This window comes from Podarcis liolepis (assembly GCF_965112155.1).
Source record: "Podarcis liolepis genome assembly, chromosome: 10".
NCBI lineage: Eukaryota > Metazoa > Chordata > Lepidosauria > Squamata > Lacertidae > Podarcis > Podarcis liolepis.
The window spans coordinates 4,617,234-4,637,876 of NC_139562.1; the positions used below are offsets into that span (position 1 = coordinate 4,617,234).

At 48.6% G+C, this 20,643-nt stretch overlaps 2 protein-coding genes across 2 annotated transcripts in view; one reads left to right on the top strand and one right to left on the bottom strand.

Annotated features, from left to right (window-relative positions):
* LOC310688141 (cadherin-related family member 5-like) overlaps positions 1–20,643 on the bottom strand; it is a gene marked incomplete at its 5' end in the record, with an annotated part of 153,446 nt that overhangs the window by 85,770 nt on the left and 47,033 nt on the right. Inside the window, one exon of the mRNA XM_083464265.1 lies at positions 15,042–18,449. Coding sequence (XP_083320391.1) covers positions 17,559–18,449 — 891 coding nt within the window. The 3' untranslated portion in view covers positions 15,042–17,558. The remainder of the gene's footprint in view (positions 1–15,041; positions 18,450–20,643) is intronic.
* Positions 172–12,224, top strand: LOC310686936 (alpha-N-acetylneuraminide alpha-2,8-sialyltransferase-like). Its single transcript, XM_083461486.1, is given in 9 exon segments — positions 172–264; positions 267–299; positions 2,657–2,771; positions 3,663–3,743; positions 5,404–5,556; positions 5,660–5,801; positions 6,999–7,111; positions 8,857–8,946; positions 10,579–12,224. Coding segments are annotated over 9 exon segments (1,206 nt in total). The 5' UTR covers positions 172–209; the 3' UTR covers positions 11,003–12,224.

Here is a 20,643-nt window from a genome sequence, read left to right on the forward strand (position 1 = left end):
TCAAATGAGAGCTACGCCCAGAACCCGCTGCAGGCCACGCCCTCCAGCAGCACGCTAGTGGCCCATTGGCCGGCCAGAAGGACACGGCTGCTCTTGGGGGTCCCTGATTGGCCGGCTGCTTGGTATAAGAACCCATGGGACAGGCCGGGCTGAGCCCATTTTGGTTCTGACCTCCGAGGGCTCCACTTGTCCCTTGTTAGGGTTTCTGCATGTGGGGATTGGGCCAGGAAGAACTGGGGGGGACCTGCTCAGCTCCACACAAGGGGAAGGCAGCCCCCAAGCATCTCCTTGGGCTGGTGGTACGTAAAATGGGGCAGGTGGAGGGATGGTTGGAACTCTTTTGCTCGGTCCTGGGTTCAAATGGTGCACCCTGCTCCGTTCATCTCTATTTCTTAGCAAAAACTAAAAAAAGCTTGGGTTTTTTTGTTCCCCCATTCCCAAAAGAAATACAGTTAAGATAAATGTTTGTCTGTTTGTTTGTGTCTTTTTATATAAATATTTTGTAATGTAATGTTTTTTCTTTTATGTTTGCTATAAATTTGGAAAAATAATAAATTTAGGGGGGGATAAAGAAATACGAGGGGTCTTCCTGTTTGCTAAATTTAGCTGCCTGCCTGCACCACCATCGCTTTTATTGCATTTAAATCCCACCAGCTAGCTCTAATTGAATTTTTGAATTTTATTGTTATTCATGTTTTCATACTGTATTTTATGCTGCTTTTATAATTAAGGGTTTTAAAGTGTTTTAGATTTGTTGTTAGCGCCCTGAGCCCGGCTTTTGAATCCGGAGGGGCGGGGTATAAATAATAATTATTATTATTATTATTATTATTATTATTATTATTATTATTTTCCTCCCGGAATCTCAAGGTGGCCTAGGCAGTTCTCCCTCTCTCTGTGTTACGCTCACGATGACCCTGCGAGGTGGGTGAGGCAGAGAGATGGGTGACCCTCTGCGCACCCATAACCACTGAAGCGGCAGGAGGGTGCCAGGTTGCAAAGGGAGGCTTAATTCATCAAAGGTCGTCAAATCGATTTGGATGAATACATCGTTGTTATTGAACCAGATTTGCACGCCGCTGCGTCGTGAGAAGACCTCAGAGCGGTTTACAAAAACCACACCCTGCTTTCCCTTGCTCCCATTTTCAATAATAATAATAATAATAATAATAATAATAATAATAATAATAATACTGTAATGGTTTCGAGTCCTACCCTCCAGAGCAGGAGAAAACAAGCTTTTTCCACGTGAAAGCCCTTAAGATATTGGAAGATGGCTCTCATATCTCCTTTCAGCCTCTTCTTCTCCAGGTTAAACACCCCCAACTCCTTCAACCGTTCCTCATCAGGCTTGGTTTCAAGATCCTTCATCATCTTGGCCATGGGTAGTGGGTACTTGGAGTCGAGAGTGGATTTCATGCTCTTTATTCAGCTCATAGTAGTGAGGAATGCCAGTTCCCCCAAAATGTCTGCTTTATATACATTATTTACACAATAGGCCCCACGTGATTGGCTAATTCCGGGATTCTCCTGTAGGCCAATCAGGTTGCGGATTCACTTTCATCTGGAGCTGGATTGGGTGGCTCCTGTGGACCAATCATACTGCTGCATTCTGAATCCTATTGTTCTAGGACCAATCAGATTGCTGCATTCTGGATCCTATCGTTCTAGGACCAATCAGATTGCTGCATTCTGGATCCTATTGTTCTAGGACCAATCAGACTGCTGCATTCTGGATCCTATTGTTCTAGGACCAATCAGACTGCTGCATTCTGGATCCTATTGTTCTAGGACCAAACAGACTGCTGCATTCTGGATCCTATTGTTCTAGGACCAATCACGCTACTGCATTTTGAATCCTATTCAACTCAGTACATAACAGGTAGGCAACCTAAGGCCCAGGGGCCGTATCCGGCCCAATCGCTTTCTCAGTCTGGCCCCTGGACAGTCCAGGACTTAGCATGTTTTTACATGAGTAGAATGTGTCCTTTTATTTTAAATGTATCTCTGGCTTATTTGTGGGGCATAGGAATCCGTTCATTATTATTTTTTTCCAAAATACAGTCCGGCCCCCCACAAGGTCTGAGGGACAGCGGACAGGCCCCCTGCTGAAAAAGTTTGCTGATTAAACGAGGCTTGCGGCAGGACGGAATATTTCCTCTGCTGTTTTCAAAATTGTAGACATTTGAAAACGTTTCTAGGTTTGAGCTGAAATGTTTTGCGATGTTAAAACAAGGAGCTATTTTACATATATTGAGGTGAAATGTTAAAAGAAGGGGAAAAGTGGTTATAGAAATGCTAAGAATTTATTAAAAGATGTTTGGAAGTCAGAAAGAGGGAGGGAAGGTGCTCTGTTTGAGCAATGCCTAAGGTGATAGATTTATGTAATAAAATGTGATTAAATATGGAAAACTCAATTAAAAATTATATAATAATAATAATAATAATAATAATAATAATAATAATAATATTTTCTCTGCAGTTTTCTTGCTATACTGTGCCCCTTCTCCGTCCACTGTTCCCCAGACTAAACAGGCTTGTTTCTATTGTATTTTAATATTCTGTTGGAAGCCGCCCAGAGTGGCTGGGGAAACCCAGCCAGATGGGTGGGGGATAAAGAATAAATTATTATTATTATTATTTCTCTTGGTGCCAGGGGTTCGTGCCATCATGTCCTTGAACTGCCTGCCACGGAAATGGTCTCTGGCCCTGGGACCAGTCTGCTTTTTGCTTTTCCTGGGGGTGGCCCTCTTGCTGCTGCATAGAGCAAGGTACGTTTCCGAGGATTAAAGGCAGGGGTTAGATAATTTATTACGGCCAAAGACCAGCTCAGATAACATAACACCATGAAAACAGTGTTCATAAAGGTAAAATATACAATCGGAGCAGATTGCAGCAATAGCTCATGAGTTAAAATTGAGTGCGCAGCCTGGGAGTCATTTTGGACCCACAGCTGTCCATAGAGGCGCAGGTCAGTTCTGTGTCCAGAGCGGCTGTCTGCCAGCTCCATCTGGTATGCAGGATGAGACCCTCCCTGATCGCAGACTGTCTCGCCAGAGTGATACATGCTCTCGTTATCTCCCGCTTGGACTACTGCAATGCACTCTACGTGGGGCTACCTTTGAAGGTGACCCAGAAACTGCAATTAATTCAGAATGTGGCAGCTAGACTGATGACTGGGAGCGGCCGCCGAGACCATATAACACTGGTCTTGAAAGACCTACAGTGGCTCCCAGTACGTTTCCAAGGACAATTCAAAGTGTTGGTTTTGACCTTGAAAGCACTAAACGGCCTCGGTCCAGTATATCTGAAGGAGTGTCTCCACCCCCATCGTTCTGCCTGGACGCTGAGGTCCAGCTCCGAGGGCCTTCTGGCGGTTCCCTCATTGTAAGAAGCAAAGCTACAGGGAATCAGGCAGAGGGCCTTCTCGGTGGTGGCACCCGCCCTGTGGAACGCCCTCCCACCAGATGCCAAAGAGATAAACTACCACCTGACATTCAGAAGGCGTCTGAAGGCAGCCCTGTTCAGGGCTTTTTTAATGTGTGACATTTTAGTATATTTTTGGTCTTTGTTGGAAGCAGCCCAGAGTGTCTGGGGAAACCCAGCCAGAGGGTACAAATTATTATTATATTATTATTTCTGCCTCCGGCTTCCTTTTCCAGAGAATGGGCTCAAATACAAGAGCAGAAGGAATGCCAGGAACTGATTTGGCTGCTGGAATCTAAGAACCTCTTCTTCGGAAAGTGAGTTTTGACACAGCCCAACGCTAGAGGTCACGAGCGACACGGGGGCTTGTTCCGGCTTGCGACCCAAAATCCACCTCCGCTACCATCTCTTTTCTGGTCCCATCTCAAATTCCTGCCCGCGGCTTCAAAAACTTTACCACCTCTCTACCTTCTCTCCATCTAAGCACCGGGAGCGAGCCTGCGCCAACCTTGCGCCCCCATACTACAATTCCCAGCATTACATATCTTTAGGGGCCGGGTGAAAATGTTCATTTTCAACCAGGCCTTGGGCTGATTAACATCTTATTCCCCTTTTAATGTGTTTGGGGGAGGGGCTTATTGGTTTGTTTTTGTTTTTATCATGTAATATCGATAGAGAGATGATAGATTAGATAGATAGATGATAGATAGATCATTGATAGATAGATGATAGATAGATAGATAGATAGATAGATAGATAGATAGATAGATAGATAATAGATAGATCATAGAAAGATAGATAGATAGATAGATAGATAGATGATAGATAGATAGAGATAGATGATAGAGATAGATGATAGAGATAGATAGATGATAGATAGATAGATAGATAGATAGATAGATAGATAGATAGATAGATAGATATAGATAGATAGTAAATAGATGATAGATAGATATGATAGATGGTAGATAGATAGATAGATAGATAGATAGTAGACAGATGATAGATAGATATGATCGATAGATGATAGATTAGATGATAGAGATAGATGATAGATAGATAGATAGATAGATAGATAGATTGTAGATAGATAGATAGATAGATAGATAGATAGATAGATAGATAGATATTGACATACAGTGGTGCCCCGCAAGACGAATGCCTCGCAAGACGGAAAACTCGCTAGACGAAAGAGTTTTCCGTTTTGGAGGTGCTTCGCAAAACGAATTTCCTATGGGCTTGCTTCGCAAGACGACAATGTCTTGCGAGTTCCTGCTGGTTTTTTCCCCTCCCCCCCTTTTTCTAAGCCGCTAAGCCGCTTATCAGCTGATCCGATCAGCAGATAAGCGGCTAATAGCGCTAATCCGCTAATCCGTCAATGGGTTTGCTTTGCAAGACGAAAAAACCGCTAGACGAAGAGAATCACAGAACGGATTCTTTTCGTCTTGCGAGGCACCACTGTAGATTTAGATGATAGATAGATAGATAGATAGATAGATAGATAGATAGATAGACAGACAGACAGACAGATAGATAGATAGGTGATAGAATGCTGTGAACTGCCCCACGGTCTACAGATAAAGGGCAACGTGCAAATTTAATAAACAAATAAACAAAACAAAACAAAAGTTCCAGTCTCTACCCCCCACACAGTCGCCTACCTGTGGTTTATTTACCCTGGTTTCATTTCATGTCTGTTTGCGTTTGGCAGTGATGTGCAATTGTACATTGTCTATGCATATTGCCATCAGATCGTGTCTGGTAGCACTGTATTTTGCAGCGATCTTGCATAACCTTTTCGAAAAATATTATTATTATTATTAGTAGTAGTAGTAGTAGTAGTAGTAGTAGTAATTTTATTAAACAAGCACACCCACCAGGTACCAGGTGAAATTCCACACAGCCCTGACCAGAAAGCGAAGTCCTGCTGCGTGAGAGCCTTTGGTCTCCTTCTCTCTTTCTGTCTCTCGGTGGCAGCTTCCAGTACCGCAAGACGTCCAGGAATCAGAAAAGGATCCGTGCCGTCAAGAAGTGGGATATCTGGACTGAGGACAAGAATATCTTGGAGCACGTGCTGCTCACGGAGGAATGCCAGTGGGACCCAGATGCGGCAGTTGTGGCCCAGTACAGGTAAAAATACCCTTCAGCGAGATGCCCTTGGAGGCGACAGGCGAGGGTGTGTGTGGACCACCTGCCTTTCCCAGTGCATCCCTAACCTGCCTTCCCTTTGCAGGGCAGAACTGGGGCACTGTTGCAATGCTTCCTCCTTGCTCATCCTGACCAAGGAAAACACCCCTCTGGGATCAAACATCATCTTTGGGAAGGACGGACGAAAAGTGCCCGTGAGACCTGAGCTGGTGGATCTGCTCCCTGAGGTGCTCGGAAGACTGTTGTTGTTGTTGTTGTATATCTGAAGGAGCGTCTCCACCCCCACCATTCTACCCAGAAACTGACGTCCAGCTCCGAGGGCTTTCTGGCGGTTCCCTCACTGCCAAGTTACAGGAAGCCAGGCAGAGGGCCTTCTCGGTGGTGGCGCCCACCCTGTGGAACGCCCTCCCACCAGATGTCAAAGAGAACAACAACTACCAAACTTTTAGAAGACATCTGAAGGCAGCCCTGTTTAGGGAAGCTTTTAACATTTGATGCATTACTGTATTTTAATATTTGGTTGGAAGCTGCCCAGAGTGGCTGGGGAAGCCCAGCCAGATGGGCGGGGTATAAATAATAAATTATTATTATTATTACTACTACTGCAGTGGTACCTTGGTTCTCAAACGCCTTGGTACCCAAACAACTTTGAACGCAAACACTGCAAACCTGGAAGCAAGTGTTCTGGTTTGTGAACTTTTTTCGGAAGTCGGACGTTCTCTGTTTTCAGCACCACACTTCTGTTTTGAGTGTTACGCCGAGGTTTTTGCTATTTATTCTGCGTTTTTGCAGCTCTTTGTGTGTGTGTGTGTGTGTGTGTGTGTGTGTGTGTGTGTGTGTGTGACTGATGGAACCCAGCTCTGCAACTGATGGATTGATTGTGTGACTGCAGTACATTGTTTATTGCTTTCATTTTTATGGATTAATGGTCTCGTTAGATCGTAAAATCCATGCTAAATCGCTGTTTCAGGTTTTGTTTTTAAAAGTCTGGAACGGATTAATCCGTTTTGCATGACTTTCTATGGGAAAGCGCGCCTTGGGTTTGGAAAGCTTTGGTTTTGGAACGGACTTCCGGAACGAGTTAAGTTTGAGAACCAAGGTACCACTGTATTATTATAATTTCCAAAATGGCTTCAGAATTGCTCTCCCGTACTATTTCAGACACATGGTTCTTATATTTAGATGTGTGTGCATTTATGAATATTTCTTCTATATTTGAGACCTTAGAATTCTTATAACATATCCTTGGGGTTTCCCAGGGTGGAATCAGCCTTTGGCCAAACTGACATCCACCAGCGGTCACAGGGATGCCCAAGACCACACTCCTGCGTACAAAACCCGGCATTCCTTTCGCACGCTGATTTTGAAAACGTTTTAAGACACAGATGTTTCGAAATCTCTCCCTTTCCCCTCAAAACCTCCAGAGATCCACCTTCTCGGAAGTTCAGTACGAGCATTGTGCCGTAGTGGGCAATGGCGGGATCCTGCAGAGAAGCCGCTGCGGAAAAGAGATTGACCAGGCAGACTTCGTAATCAGGTAACTCTTCTTTGAGAGTGATTCAGAGCCCTTGATGTTGGGGGAACATTCCTTCCTACACTTGGAAACTCCCTGGCAATTGAGATTGATCAGGCAAGCGCCTTTGCTGTAGTACCCTTTTGGCCAAAATATTGTTTAGGCCAGCCTACCGGGGTGTTTTGGGATGCGGGTGGCGCTGTGGGTTAAACCACAGAGCCTAGGACTTGCCAATCAGAAGGTCGGCGGTTCGAATCCCCGCGACGGGGTGAGCTCCTGTTGCTCGGTCCCTGCTCCTGCCAACCTAGCAGTTCGAAAGCACATCAAAGTGCAAGTAGATAAATAGGTACCACTCTGGCGGGAAGGTAAACGGCGTTTCCGTGCGCTGCTCTGGTTCGCCAGAAGCGGCTTAGTCATGCTGTACGCCGGCTCCCTTGGCCAGTAAAGCGAGATGAGCGCCGCAACCCCAGAGTCGGCCATGACCGGACCTAATGGTCAGCAGTCCCTTTACCTTTACCTGGGTGTTTTAAAAAGTGAGGCGAGCTTTAACCTGTTTTCAACCTGTTGTTATTTTAACTTTTGAAAGTATTCGGTTATTGATTAAAAAACAAATAAATCTTGTTGGTGGACATACTGATTGATTTTGTTTTTGAGGGTTTATTTTTTTAATCCAGCGGTGTATAGATTTTATGAACTGGATATATGGATGAATCACAAAGCCATGGTTCATTCAGCTAATGCATGCTGCTGAATTTGCTCGGCTCAAGTTCAGCAGATCTGGGAAGGAAGGAAGGAATTGTTCTGGAATTGTTCTCAAATAGAAATTAAATCTGATCCGGCCCAGATCTCTTGATTTGTTTAGTTGTTGAGTGGTGTCCGACTCTTCGTGACCCATGGACCAGAGCACGCCAGGCCCTCCTGTCTTCCACTGCCTCCCGCAGTTTGGCCAAACTCATGCTGGTCTCTTCGAGAACACTGTCCCACCATCTCGTCCTCTGTCGTCCCCTTCTCCTTGTGCCCTCCATCTTTCCCAACATCAGGGTCTTTTCCAGGCAGTCTTCTCATGAGGTGGCCAAAGTCTTGGAGCCTCAGCTTCACGATCTGTCCTTCCAGTGAGCACTCAGGGCTGATTTCCTTCAGAATGGAGAGGTTGGATCTTCTTGCAGTTCATGGGACTCTCAAGAGTCTCCTCCAGCACCAGAATTCCAAAGCATCCATTCTTCGGCGATCAGCCTTCTTTATGGTCCAGCTCTCACTTCCATACATCACTGCTGGGAAAACCATAGCTTTTACTATACGGACCTTTGTTGGCAAGGTGATGTCTCTGCTTTTTAGGATGCTGTCTAGGTTTGCCATTGCTTTTCTCCCAAGAAGCAGGCATCTTTTAATTTCGTGGCTGATTTCATTAATCAGCCACTTCTGCTTGGTTATCTAAAAGACACTAGTCTGGAAAATGATGCAGAAATAACGTTCAACCTGCTACTAAGATAAGGTTACCAGATTTTTTTCAATGAATCCGGGGGGCGCTTTTCAACTTCAGTAGAAATGATAGGATTTTGTCAGGGGCCTGATTTGTAAATCCAGGGACTGTCCCCGGGAAATGGGGACGTTTGGTAACCTTATACTAAGATTCTAACAGCTAAATATTGGGGTGGTACAGCAGCATATCTCCTACATTTATGAAATAAGTAAATAGGAGAGTGTTTATATGAGAGCTGATGCAGACTTTGATTTCTTCTTCCATCTCACCCTCTCCTCTTGCAATCCAGGTTCAGCCTGCCTCCCGCCAGGAATTCCTCGGAAGATGTGGGGTCCAAGACGAGTCTGGTGGCCTTGAACCTCAGCAGCCTGGACTCCAAGTAAGAGGAGTGGGGGGCCGGAGGGGGGGGTGGCACGCTGAGACGTCTTGTCCATTTGGGGAGCAGGTGCAGTTGGCAACGCTGAGCAGCTGCCTCACCCCAAATTAGGTCCAAACTGATACTGGCCCAGTGGCGTAGCGTGGGGGGTGCAGGGGGGGCTGGCCGCACCGGGCGCAACATCTGGGGGTTAGGGTTAGGGGGCGCAAATCCACGGGTTAGGGGGCACAAATTACTTGCCTTGCCCCGGGTGCTGACAACCCACGCTACGCCACTGTACTGGCCTGCTCTCCCAAGAGCGACACTGAGCTCAGCGTAGCTCGCCAGAATAGCAAAGCATTTAAAAATCAGCAAAATGTTTTTAAAAAAACAACCAACACACAACAGCACATGAATAGCACAAAACCAAGCAGCTCATGAAACAGCTAATGGTGTTCAATACAAGCTCATGATTTAATTGTTTAAAAAGAGCCTTGTGCATAAACGATGGCCGAAAAAGGGCTTCTGTGCCCCAGCAAAAGGGGTTTCGGCACATCAGAAGAGGCATTGGCTTCATCAGGCCCATGTTGGACTCAGTGGCGTAGCAGGGTCAGGTGGTACCCGGTGCGGAAACGGCCTTCATCCAGTATACCTGAAGGAGCGTCTCCACCCCCATCGTTCTGCCCGGACACTGAGGTCCAGCTCTGAGGGCCTTCTGGCGGTTCCCTCCCTGCAAGAAGCCAAGTTACAGGGAACCAGGCAGAGGGCCTTCTCAGTGGTGGCTCCCGCCCTGTGGAACACCCTCCCACCAGATGTCAAGGAAATAAACAAATATCTGACCTTTTGAAGACATCTGAAGGCAGCCCTGTTTAGGGAAGTTGTTAATGTTAGATGTATTTATCGTGTTTTTAATATTCTGTTGGGAGATAACCAGAGTGGCAGGGGAAACCAAGCCAGATGGGTGAGGTATAAATTATTATTATTATTATTATTATTATTATTATTATTACAGTGGTAACTCGGGTTAAAAACTTAATTCATTCCAGAGGTCCGTTCTTAACCTGAAACTGTTCTTAACCTGAAGCACCACTTTAGCTAATGGAGCTAATTTCTGTTCTCATCCTGAAGCAAAGTTCTTAACCCGAGGTACTATTTCTGGGTAAGCGGAGTCTGTAATGTGAAGCGTCTGTAACCTGAAGCGTCTGTAACCCGAGGTAAAGGTAAAGGGACCCCTGACCGTTAGGTCCAGTCATGGCCGACTCTGGGGTTGCAGTCCTCATCTCGCTTTATTGGCCGAGGGAGCCGGCATACAGCTTCTGGGTCATGTGGCCAGCATGACCAAGCCGCTTCTGGCGAACCGGAGCAGCGCACAGAAACGCTGTTTACCTTCCTGCCGGAGCGGTACCTATTTATCTTGTCGTGCTTTCGAACTGCTAGGTTGGGAGGAGCAGGGACCGAGCAACGGGAGCTCACCCCGTCGCGGGGATTTGAACTGCCTACCTTCTGATAAGCAAGTCCTAGGCTCTGTGGTTTAACCCACAGCGCCACCCGCGTCCCTCCGTAACCCGAGGTACCGCTGTATTATTATTATGTATCCCCACACATGTGTTACTTGTTTCCTGAAGGCAGCTTCCTTCTCCTTTCCTCCTCCCACAGGTACCAGGGCTCCCAGCGGAAGCGTCTTGCGGATGCCCTGCGCCCCTACCGAGACGCCCTCCTCCTCCTCCTCCCCACCCTCCAAAGCCACACCAGGAACCCCCCTCTGCACCCGCTGGAGGACTCGGACGTGCTGCAGCAGGCCTCCTTCTTGAACCCCCAGTTCCTGGACGCCCTGGGGAGCTACTGGACCGGTGAGGGCTTCCAGCCCGAGTGCCTCTCGCCCAACTTCGCCTTCGTCAGCCTGGCTCTGGAGCTCTGCCAGCGCATCACTCTCTACGGGTTCTGGCCCTTTGCGCATGGCCTAAGCGGCCAGCCCTTTCCACGCCACTCCCAGGTGCGCATCAGGCCCAGCGAGTTCTCCTGCTACCTGAAGATGTACCTGCAGGGCATCCTGAGACTGCGGCTGGGCAAATGTCAGTGAGAAACAGGAAAATCTCTGTCTCTGGGGTAAGGAGGAGGTTGCGTTTCCAAACAGGCACCTCTTGAAGGTTTTTGCGCAGACTTCAGTTCCGGCGTGGGCAAGCCATTTTGGAGAAGCTTTCGGTGTTGCTGGACTCCATCTGCCATCTTCCACCAGGAGCGCAGAGGGATGATGGGAGCTGGAGTCCGGCGATACCGCTTGGAGGGACCCCACGGGCTTCTGGAGGAGGAACAGGGTTGTTTAGTACTACCGGAATCTCCCGAAATGGGGGGAAAGGGGTCCTCTCAGAAGGCTAACGTTGTTCCCCTGCTCTGTTTCTGAGAGTAGAGTTCTGTGAACAGCCTGAACGAAGAGCTGGAGTTGGACATGCGCCCATGCACCCCAGAAATAAGCGTCGGGCAATGGACCTCTAGGACCCATCCCCATAACTAGCCCTTCAGTCTAGAGCCAGCTGGTTGTCAGGGCTTGCAAAGCCCCCTTTCGACCCAGCTGCGTCTTCTTTCCCTGTTCTTGGCCCTCTGCCTTTGCCGCGGGTGGTCAAAATGGTCTCATGGGCCAAATGAGTAGGGTTGGCCGGCTGCGGGGCCACGCAAACAGGGGTTTCCCCATCCCCGGATACGGGAGGTTGTTGGTGCATTCCTAAAGGGGACAGTCTCCCAGCCGTGGAGACGGAGGTACAAGGAACCCCCCAAATTTTTCTGCAGTGCAAGGGCGTTCAAACCCCATCCGCTTATTCCGGCTGCTCCTAAACAGTCAGGAGCCAGGGAGCAGCTTCAGCCACCGTCACCGGAAGTGAGGATTTTCCCCGGTAGAGTTTCTTGGTTTCGTTGGCGTTTGTTGTGTTTGTGGGATGTCTGCGGCGGAGAGCAGGAACTGGCCATCGCGCTGCCTACTTCATCTGAGCTCTTTGGGAAACTACTTGGTCGGTTTTGGAGCACATCAAAGAGCGCATTGCTGGGCACTTGGGCAGAAAGTTGCCCTTGCCAGGGAAGCAGAAAGACGCTTCCCAGATTTATAGCGGAGCAATAGGCGGTCTGACCCCCAACCTGCTTTCCACGCCAATCCTACATTTACTGTGTTGTTAGTTGTTGTTTTACGGCTGAATGCTTTTTCATGTGTTCTGTTGAGGCCGCAGGGCCCAGGTTCGTGTCGGTTCAGATCTTCAGAAACAAGTGTAAAGAGAAATCAGAGAGGTTCTGAAATAAAACTTGATACAAGCGCACTCTACTTTCCCCAACAGCAACTCAGCTTGCATAGAACTTAAGTCTTAAGTTTAATGAACTCCGAAGCCTCAGCTGGGGTCTGCAAAGGTCTTTGTTCATCTTCCCCACTAGAGTCAAGAGGGGGACTTATAGAGGAAATGGCAGGTCAGTCATCTTAAGGAAAAAGCACACCAAGAACTCAGGCCAGTGTAAGTTTCAATAGTGGGAGTGGTCCCTACTCACAATTCAATAGTCGATAGAAACAAAAACTAACCCATTCAAAAGTATGTATTCTAATAAAGATTACAAACTCAAATAGAGATTACAAACTCTTAACAGAGATTGCAAACTCAAAGAGATATGTATAAGACAATAATTCGTTACAAAGATTTTCTCCTTTTCACTCGACAATAATGTTGATCCTTATGATTTTATCAGGTTGCAGATGGAGACTCAGTTTCAATAATAATAATAATAATAATAATAATAATAATAATAATAATAATAATAATATATTTGTACCCCGCCCATCTGGCTGGGTTTCCCCAGCCACTCTGGGTGGCTTCCACAAAGACCAAAAATACACTAATATACATTAAAAACTTCCCTGAACAGGGCTGCCTTAAGATGTCTTCTGAATGTCAGGTAGTTGTTTTTCTCTTTGACATCTGGTGGGAGGGCGTTCCACAGGGCGGGCGCCACTACCGAGAAGGCCCTCTGCCTGGTTCCCTGTAACTTGGCTTCTCGCAGTGAGGGAACCGCCAGAAGGCCCTTGGCGCTGGACCTCAGTGTCCAGGCTGGATGATGGAGGTGGAGACGCTCCTTCAGGTATACTGGGCCGAGGCCGTTTAGGGCTTTAAAGGTCAACACCAACACTTTGAATTGTGCTCGGAAACATACTGGGAGCCAGTGTAGGTCTTTCATTGAGCAGAAGTCAGTTATGGATTGGAAACCAGGACAGGGCCCTGTTTCAATGTATTCACCTTCATCAGCTAATTTTTAAGTTTGTAAGTTTGAGGACTTTCGGATAAATATGTCCTGTTATTCTCTACGTTTCTCAAGGAAAACAACTACGTGTGGGTAGATCAACGTGCGCACAGAAAAGCTTGTTTCTATCGATTATTGATTTGCAAGTAGGGACCACTCCCACTATTGAAACTTACATCGACCTGAGTTCTTGGTGTGCTTTTTTCTTGGTATATTTAATAACAAGAATGCCAACTTATTTAAGGTCAGTCATCTTAACACCTGTAAACTGTAAATGAAACTACCGAGCCTAGTGAAGGACAAGCCTTGCTGAAGGACTTTGCAGCATGGCTTCTGCAAAGGCAAGCACTGGGTCTTTCCGCACATTTTAGCCGAGTTGCCGTGCTGTCATTCCATCAGGGTCATCCTTGCATTTACTTAGGCTGCAGAAAATCCAATGGCTACCTGTTGGGTGCCTTAGCAGGCATAGCCAAACTTGGCCCTTCAGCTGTTTTGTTATAGGAGTATAGCATCTAGATCAAGGGGAGTAATAGTGCCACTGTATTCTGCTCTGGTCAGACCTCACCTGGAGTACTGTGTCCAGTTCTGGGCACCACAGTTCAAGAAGGACACTGACAAACTGGAACGTGTCCAGAGGAGGGCAACCAAAATGGTCAAAGGCCTGGAAACGATGCCTTATGAGGAACGGCTAAGGGAGCTGGGCATGTTTAGCCTGGAGAAGAGGAGGTTAAGGGGTGATATGATAGCCATGTTCAAATATAGAAAAGGATATCACATAGAGGAGGGAGAAAGGTTGTTTTCTGCTGCTCCAGAGAAGCGGACACGGAGCAATGGATCCAAACTACAAGAAAGAAGATTCCACCTAAACATTAGGAAGAACTTCCTGAGAGTAAGAGCTGTTCGACAGTGGAATTTGCTGCCAAGGAGTGTGGTGGAGTCTCCTGCTTTGGAGGTCTTTAAGCAGAGGCTTGACAACCATATGTCAGGAGTGCTCTGATGGTGTTCCCTGCTTGGCAGGGGGTTGGACTCGATGGCCCTTGTGGTCTCTTCCAACTCTATGATTCTATGATTCTATGACTACAATTCCTATCATGTCTAACCACTGGTCCTGTTAGCTAGGGATGATGGGAGTTGTAGTCCCAAAACAGCTGGAGGGTCGAGTTTGGCCATACCTGCCTTAGAGGCTTAAGGGAAGGAGCATGAGGAGGGTGGGTGGCCCCATAGGAAGGGGGGGGGAGAGGGGGCAGATCTGGGTGACACAGGCCAAAGACAGTTGGAGGCAGCGATGCTTCCAAAACAGCAGTTGCTCAAAACCATAGGAGGGGAGAGTTGCTCAAATCCCATTGGGACACCTGGTTTGCCACTGTGACAATAGGACCACAGTGTGATGGCCTAGGACTCGGGCTCAGACTTGGAACCGGAGGAGTCTCGGTCTGCACTGGATCCTCTGCTCCAGGCGGCATCTGAACCAAGTCTGGGGCCTGATTCTGAAGAGCCCCAATCTTCACAGGTTCCCCGGCAACAAGCACCAGCTGGGCCGAGTCAGGGGCCTGAGCCTGCCCTGGCTCCAGATGCGGGGATGACCTCGTTGCCTTCAGCTGGGCCATCACTTACAGCTGCTCCACTACCGGTTGGGTCAGGGGAGGCTGAGGCGGCCTCTGGGTCTGGTCACCCACCGACATCTCCCGAGCTGCAGAGACTGAGGTCTGAGAGAAGGAGAGACCTGAGTACTCGCAGGAGGAGTGCTCACCTTCAGGCAAGACGGGGAGGTGAGTCGCCGGGGGATCGGAACTGGCCGTTACCCCAACAAAGATAAAAGGCAGTCGGACCCCGCCCCAGGTTGCGGGAACAACATTGCTGCTTGTTGGAACCTGCCTGAGACCCTGTGCCTGACCTAGCCTGGTTTCCTGCCTTGGCCCTGTCGGACTGACTCCTCTCAGAACCCTTGGATTCGGAACTGGACCTGGACCGTGTTATTTTGGTTACCCCCGGGCCCAGCACACTGCGCTCAAACTCTCGTGAAAGGGTAAATCTAGGTTAAGTCGTGGGGAGGAATATGGGCTGACATTTTTATGCAGATGTTGTGTGGATGCCAGAAAAGAAAGCTTGGGCGTGTGATTCCAGTGCAACCACACATCTGGAAGCAGCTAGCCTATGGCCGTGCCTAGAATGGCACTGTTCACAATGCATTCACTGTGCCAACCTCAGCACACAGGTTCTTGCTTCTTGCACAACTACCTGCAAGCCGAGGCTGTGCCCCAGTATCATAGTTGTCAACGTTTCCCTTTTTTTAAGGGAAATCCTCTTATTTCGAATAAGATTCCTCGCAAGAAAAGGGGAAAGGTGTCAGCTAGGCCCAGAATCCTCTGCAGCACCCATAATAATTTTAATAACAAATTATTACTTATAGCCCTCCCGTCTGGCCGGGCCTCCCCAGCCACTCTGGGCGGCTCCCAACAAAATATTAAAAACACGATAAAGCATCAAAGATTGAAAACTTCCATATGACACACCCACCCACCCCCCAAAACACCTGTGGATTCTGCAAGTTGTGAGCTGGCTGCAACTCTGAGCAAATTCTGGGATGTCGCTGCCAAACCCTGTCCCAGAACTCCCCCCCGGATGGACACAAAGATCATCTGGCATTTTTTTATTTTAAAATGCTTTCTTTAATTTCAAAATACAAACGGACGAGGTGGCGTGGATTGGCTTTCTCCTCCTCCTCCTCTGTAACATGATGTCCTCTCGGACCTCCTTTAGACATAGCTTCTGGAGTGAGCTTCCTTGCACTCACCAACCCAAGACGCAAGCAAGACAACAGTTGCTTCTATCATACATTCAGTGTTATATTGCAGCACAGCCACCAACAGGCTTGCAGAGGAAGGGCTGGTGGTGAGACATTGGGGTAGCCCTGGGCTTTCTTTGGCCTTTGTCCTTCTGGGGCAGGGTGTCCCCAGGCCCCGTGGGACACGCATCCAGCCCCAGGGATGTGGCTTCGACTGAGCAGTTGCAGAAGTAGCACAGGTGAGCTCCTGGCTAGGTGAGGGGAGGTTTGATGCTGCTTTGCCCGAGAGCCTCGCTTGCAAAAAGTGGTCCACGTTGCTGACATACCTTGGGGCAATCAGCCTCTCCTTCAGGATCTGACGCCTGCTGAGATATCTAAGCACCCTTTGGATGCTGCTAGACTACAGTTTCCATCTTCCCTGGCCATCGGCCGCGCTATCTGGGGCTGATGGGAGAGGGGGTCCAGCAACACCCCGAGGGCATCCCACTGCGGGTGTTTGGGGATGAGAATCGACAGCTCACGCATGGCATGATGTTGGGAGACCTTCTAGAGCATCCTTAGCCAACCTGTTGCCCTCCAGGTGTTTTCGGACAACCCAGCTGGGTGTTGGCTGGGGCCGACGGTTGTTGCCGTCCAAAACATCTGGCTATCAGGGCTGGAGTCAGACGCAAGTTGGCACAAAAGAAGCAGAGCTCTGTTGTCAGTGAAGTTGACTTTTTATTCCAGGAAATGAACGTACAACTCAGCAACGCTCCCCAGTAGGTGAGCAGTTGCCAGGACTGAAGGTCCCGGCCTTCCACCCTCTCTAAGGCTGACTTCTCTCCCAGATGTTTTCCAAGCGGATTCAAATTGCATCTGCACATCTCTGGTCTCTGTTCCGCTCCTCTCATTACTTTGTGCGCTCTCAGAGACCAGGGGAGAGGGGAGCTTTTTGCAGCCAGAGAGGGAGACTCCCTGGATTCTTCAGCAGCCTCTTGAGCCCCCCCCCTCCTCTGCTCCACCTTCGGAGTCTGAACTTCACCCTGTCATCTGCTCTTCCTGCTCACTAAATCCTGTTGCTTCTGCATCATCTAGCACCTCCTCCCTCTGACTCCTCCTCTGCTCTGAGCTTTCCTCCCTTGGGGGTTCCCCACTCCTCTTTGTCCAGCCAGGGAAGCTGCTGAGAAGGGAATATGCCCCCTCCCTCCCACCAACCCCCAGGCCAAAGCATTCCCCCTTCCCCGGTTGGTAGACCCTGAGCAGAAGCTGGTGCACCTTGGTGGGCTGCCTGGCCGACCCCAACTTACGGGGGGAACCTAACATGTCTATCGTGGGTTTAAAGAGTCAGCAACGCCTCATTCGAGGAAATCAAATGCCTTTGTGCGCCTGGCAGACAGAGCTGAGGAAAGGAGCCCCCCAATGTTGGCACGAGCCCCGGGATCCAGTGGCAGACCCTTCCACCCAGTCTGCACACTCAGCACAAACCAATGCCCGGAGCTACGGTTGCCCCGTTACGCTCGCCTCAGTGAAAGGAGATTGTCTCTACACCGTCCACTGTCCTCCCTCCCCCTGCGCTGGCTGAGCAGGCTTGAGGTGGGGCAGTCTAGCACTCGATGGAATCTTCCAGAAGCTGCAAAAGCGTGGCGGGCATCCTGACGTCGCTGACAGGCAGAGGCGCCAGGGGGTCTCGATAAGTGGGCGATGTGGCCTTCGGCGTCTCCTCCCCGTCGTCCTCCTCCTCCTCGTCCTCCGTGGGCAGCTTTTCCAGCTTCGGCAGTGGGGGGACTGGTTCCTTGGGGGCCGGGGTTGTGTCGCTGGGCTCTGTGTCCCCTGGAGCGGAAGTGCCACAGGGAACAACCTGGGATGCGTCCATGCTTTCGCTGGGGGACCCAGGGTGTTCCCCAGCCCCTCTGCCACCCTCACAGTTCCTGTCAGCAGTAGGGCTCTGAGGAGCGGGCTCCACGTGGCTTGGGCCCCCGTTGGCAGCCATCTTGCCTTCTGGCACCGACTCTCCCCCTTGTTGCGGACCGCCCTCGGAGCGCTGTTCTTCCTCGGGTCCTCCTATGGTGTCTCCGAACTGGTTCTCCTCACTGCCCACGGGGAAGAGAGTAGCCTCGTCTTCCTCATCCTCATCTTCCACCACCCGCATTTCCACCGGCTGCTCCGCAGCTTTGGGCAAGGCCTCGTCTTCCAGGCAGAGAGAGGGGCATTGCTCGAGGGCCTTTCCGTTGACTAGAGCCGTCTTGGCCTCCTCTTCTTCCTCGGGCTTCTTGGGGGCCACACTGGCTCGGGCCTGGCCCCCGCCCTTGGGCACCGAGTTGGCCAGCGGTGCGTCACCAACGGGCAGGCCTTTCCCGCTCCTTGCCGAATCTAGCTTGGAGTTCAGGGCCGCCTGGCCTCCGTACGTCTTGGGCGCCTCGTCGCCAAGGTCGCTGTACCCCTCGTTCTGGAAGTAGACGTTATCGGGGTGCGGCGAGGCCTTTCCAGCATTGACCTGTAGAAGGGGAGAAAGGGAAAGGGCCCCGTTAGCAGAGGGGAGCCAGGCAAGATGGCAGGACCTGGCGTTGGGGGCTTTCATCTCAGGGTGCTTCATAGACGGGACCCTGAGGATCATTTAGTCCAACCCCCTGAAATGTAGGAACGTGCAGCTGTCCTGTACGAAGACTGAACCTGCAACCTTGGCGGTTCCCGAACGGCTCCATTTTCAAACATCTCGGCTCCTGAACGCAGGAAACCCGGAAGTAAATGCTCCGGTTTTCGAACGTTTTTCAGAACCCGAACATCTGACACGGCTTCTGCTTGACTGCAAGAAGCTCTTGCAACCAATCAGAAGTTGCCAAACATTTCGGATGTTTCAGAACGGATTGCACTTGGCAACCGAGCTTTGTGTCAGCACCACACTCTTACCAACTGAACTATCCATGCCCACGCCATGCTCTGGCTGGTTACCCCGTGCTTATTGGAGGCAACCCCTTCCCCCTGAAAACAAATTCCTGGGGTGTCATGGACGGGTTGGGGGCAGAGGAATGGTGGGAGGTACTGACTGGGGAGCCACCAGGGGAAGAAGGCGTGGGATGTAAGAATCAGGTGCAGTCAAACACAACATTGCTAGTGGTTGTCTCAGTCCTCCAGCCAGAAATTCCTGCTTTCCAGGACTGAGACGAAATTCCCTATATGTAACTTGAAATGGGCGTGGTAGAAAGAACCAGAACCCCAGGCTGGCAACCATCTTGTCTCTCTTGTCTCTATCAATGCCATCTTAACAACAGCACTACTAAGATGCCCCCTTGGCTCCAGGCCAAGAGAAGAAAAGTGGAGGCTTTCTCCCATAAGAAGATAGTCACCACATTTAAACTACAGTGGTACCTCAGGTTACAGACACTTCAGGTTACAGACTCCGCTAACCCAGAAATAGTACCTCAGGTTAAGAACTTTGCTTCAGGGCATGCATATCTGTGGTATGATAAGGTTAAAGCACATAAAGCATTTAAGAATCATATTGTCAGGAAAGCATTGTTTAATGTTTGGATAAGATATAAGGATTTATTGGAAAACAAAACCCCAAGGTGGCTGTCACCGATGGAAGCCAAAGCACAGAAAAAGCTCAATATGGAGGCCAAATGGCCGAAATATTGGGAAATTCTGGAACAAGAGGGAGATAGACTGAAATTGCAGAGTTTTGAAAAACTAAAAAATAAAGTGCGAGATTGGCTTCATTGTTATCAGATAATGGAGGCATATAATTCGGACAAGAAAATTGGTTTCCAGGTGGAAAAATCAAAATTAGAAACAGAACTGTTAGAACCCAAAACTAAGATCTTGTCAAGGATGTACAATCTGCTGTTGAAATGGAATACTCAGGATGAAACGGTGAAATCTGTTATGATTAAATGGGCACAAGATGTTGGACATAATATAATGATGGCTGACTGGGAACAGTTATGGACCACAGGTATGAAGTTTACGGCATGTAATGCCTTAAGAGAGAATATTATGAAAATGGTATACAGGTGGTACATGACCCCAGTCAAGCTTGCAAAAATCTATCATTTGCCCGATAACAAATGTTGGAAATGTAAAGAAACTGAAGGTACATTCTTTCACCTTTGGTGGACGTGCCCAAGGATTAAGGCTTTCTGGGAGATGATTTATAATGAATTGAAAAAAGTATTTAAATATACTTTCTTGAAGAAACCAGAGGCCTTTCTCCTGGGCACAGTCGGCCAATTGGTGCCAAAGAAGGATAGAACTTTTTTTATGTATGCTACAACAGCAAGAATACTTATTGCAAAGTATTGGAAGACACAAGATTTACCCACTCTGGAAGAATGGCAGATGAAGGTGATTGACTATATGGAACTGGCGGGAATGACTGGCAGAATCCGAGACCAGGGAGAAGAGTCGGTGGAAGAAGATTGGAAGAAATTTAAAGACTATTTACAGAAATATTGTAAAATTAATGAATGTTAGAATGATGTTGGATAGAAACTAAGTGGTTTTTAGCTGCAATACTATAAGGGAATGTGAAAAATGGATTACGAATAGGTAAAGATTTAATGTTACAATATTTTAAGATTAAAGATTAGGATAAACAAAGAGGGGAAGGATTTGCTGAACCAACAAACTGAATTGGAATACAAAAAAGGGAGGCGTGAGGAGGTCCGGGAAACAAGCTAATGAAAAATAAG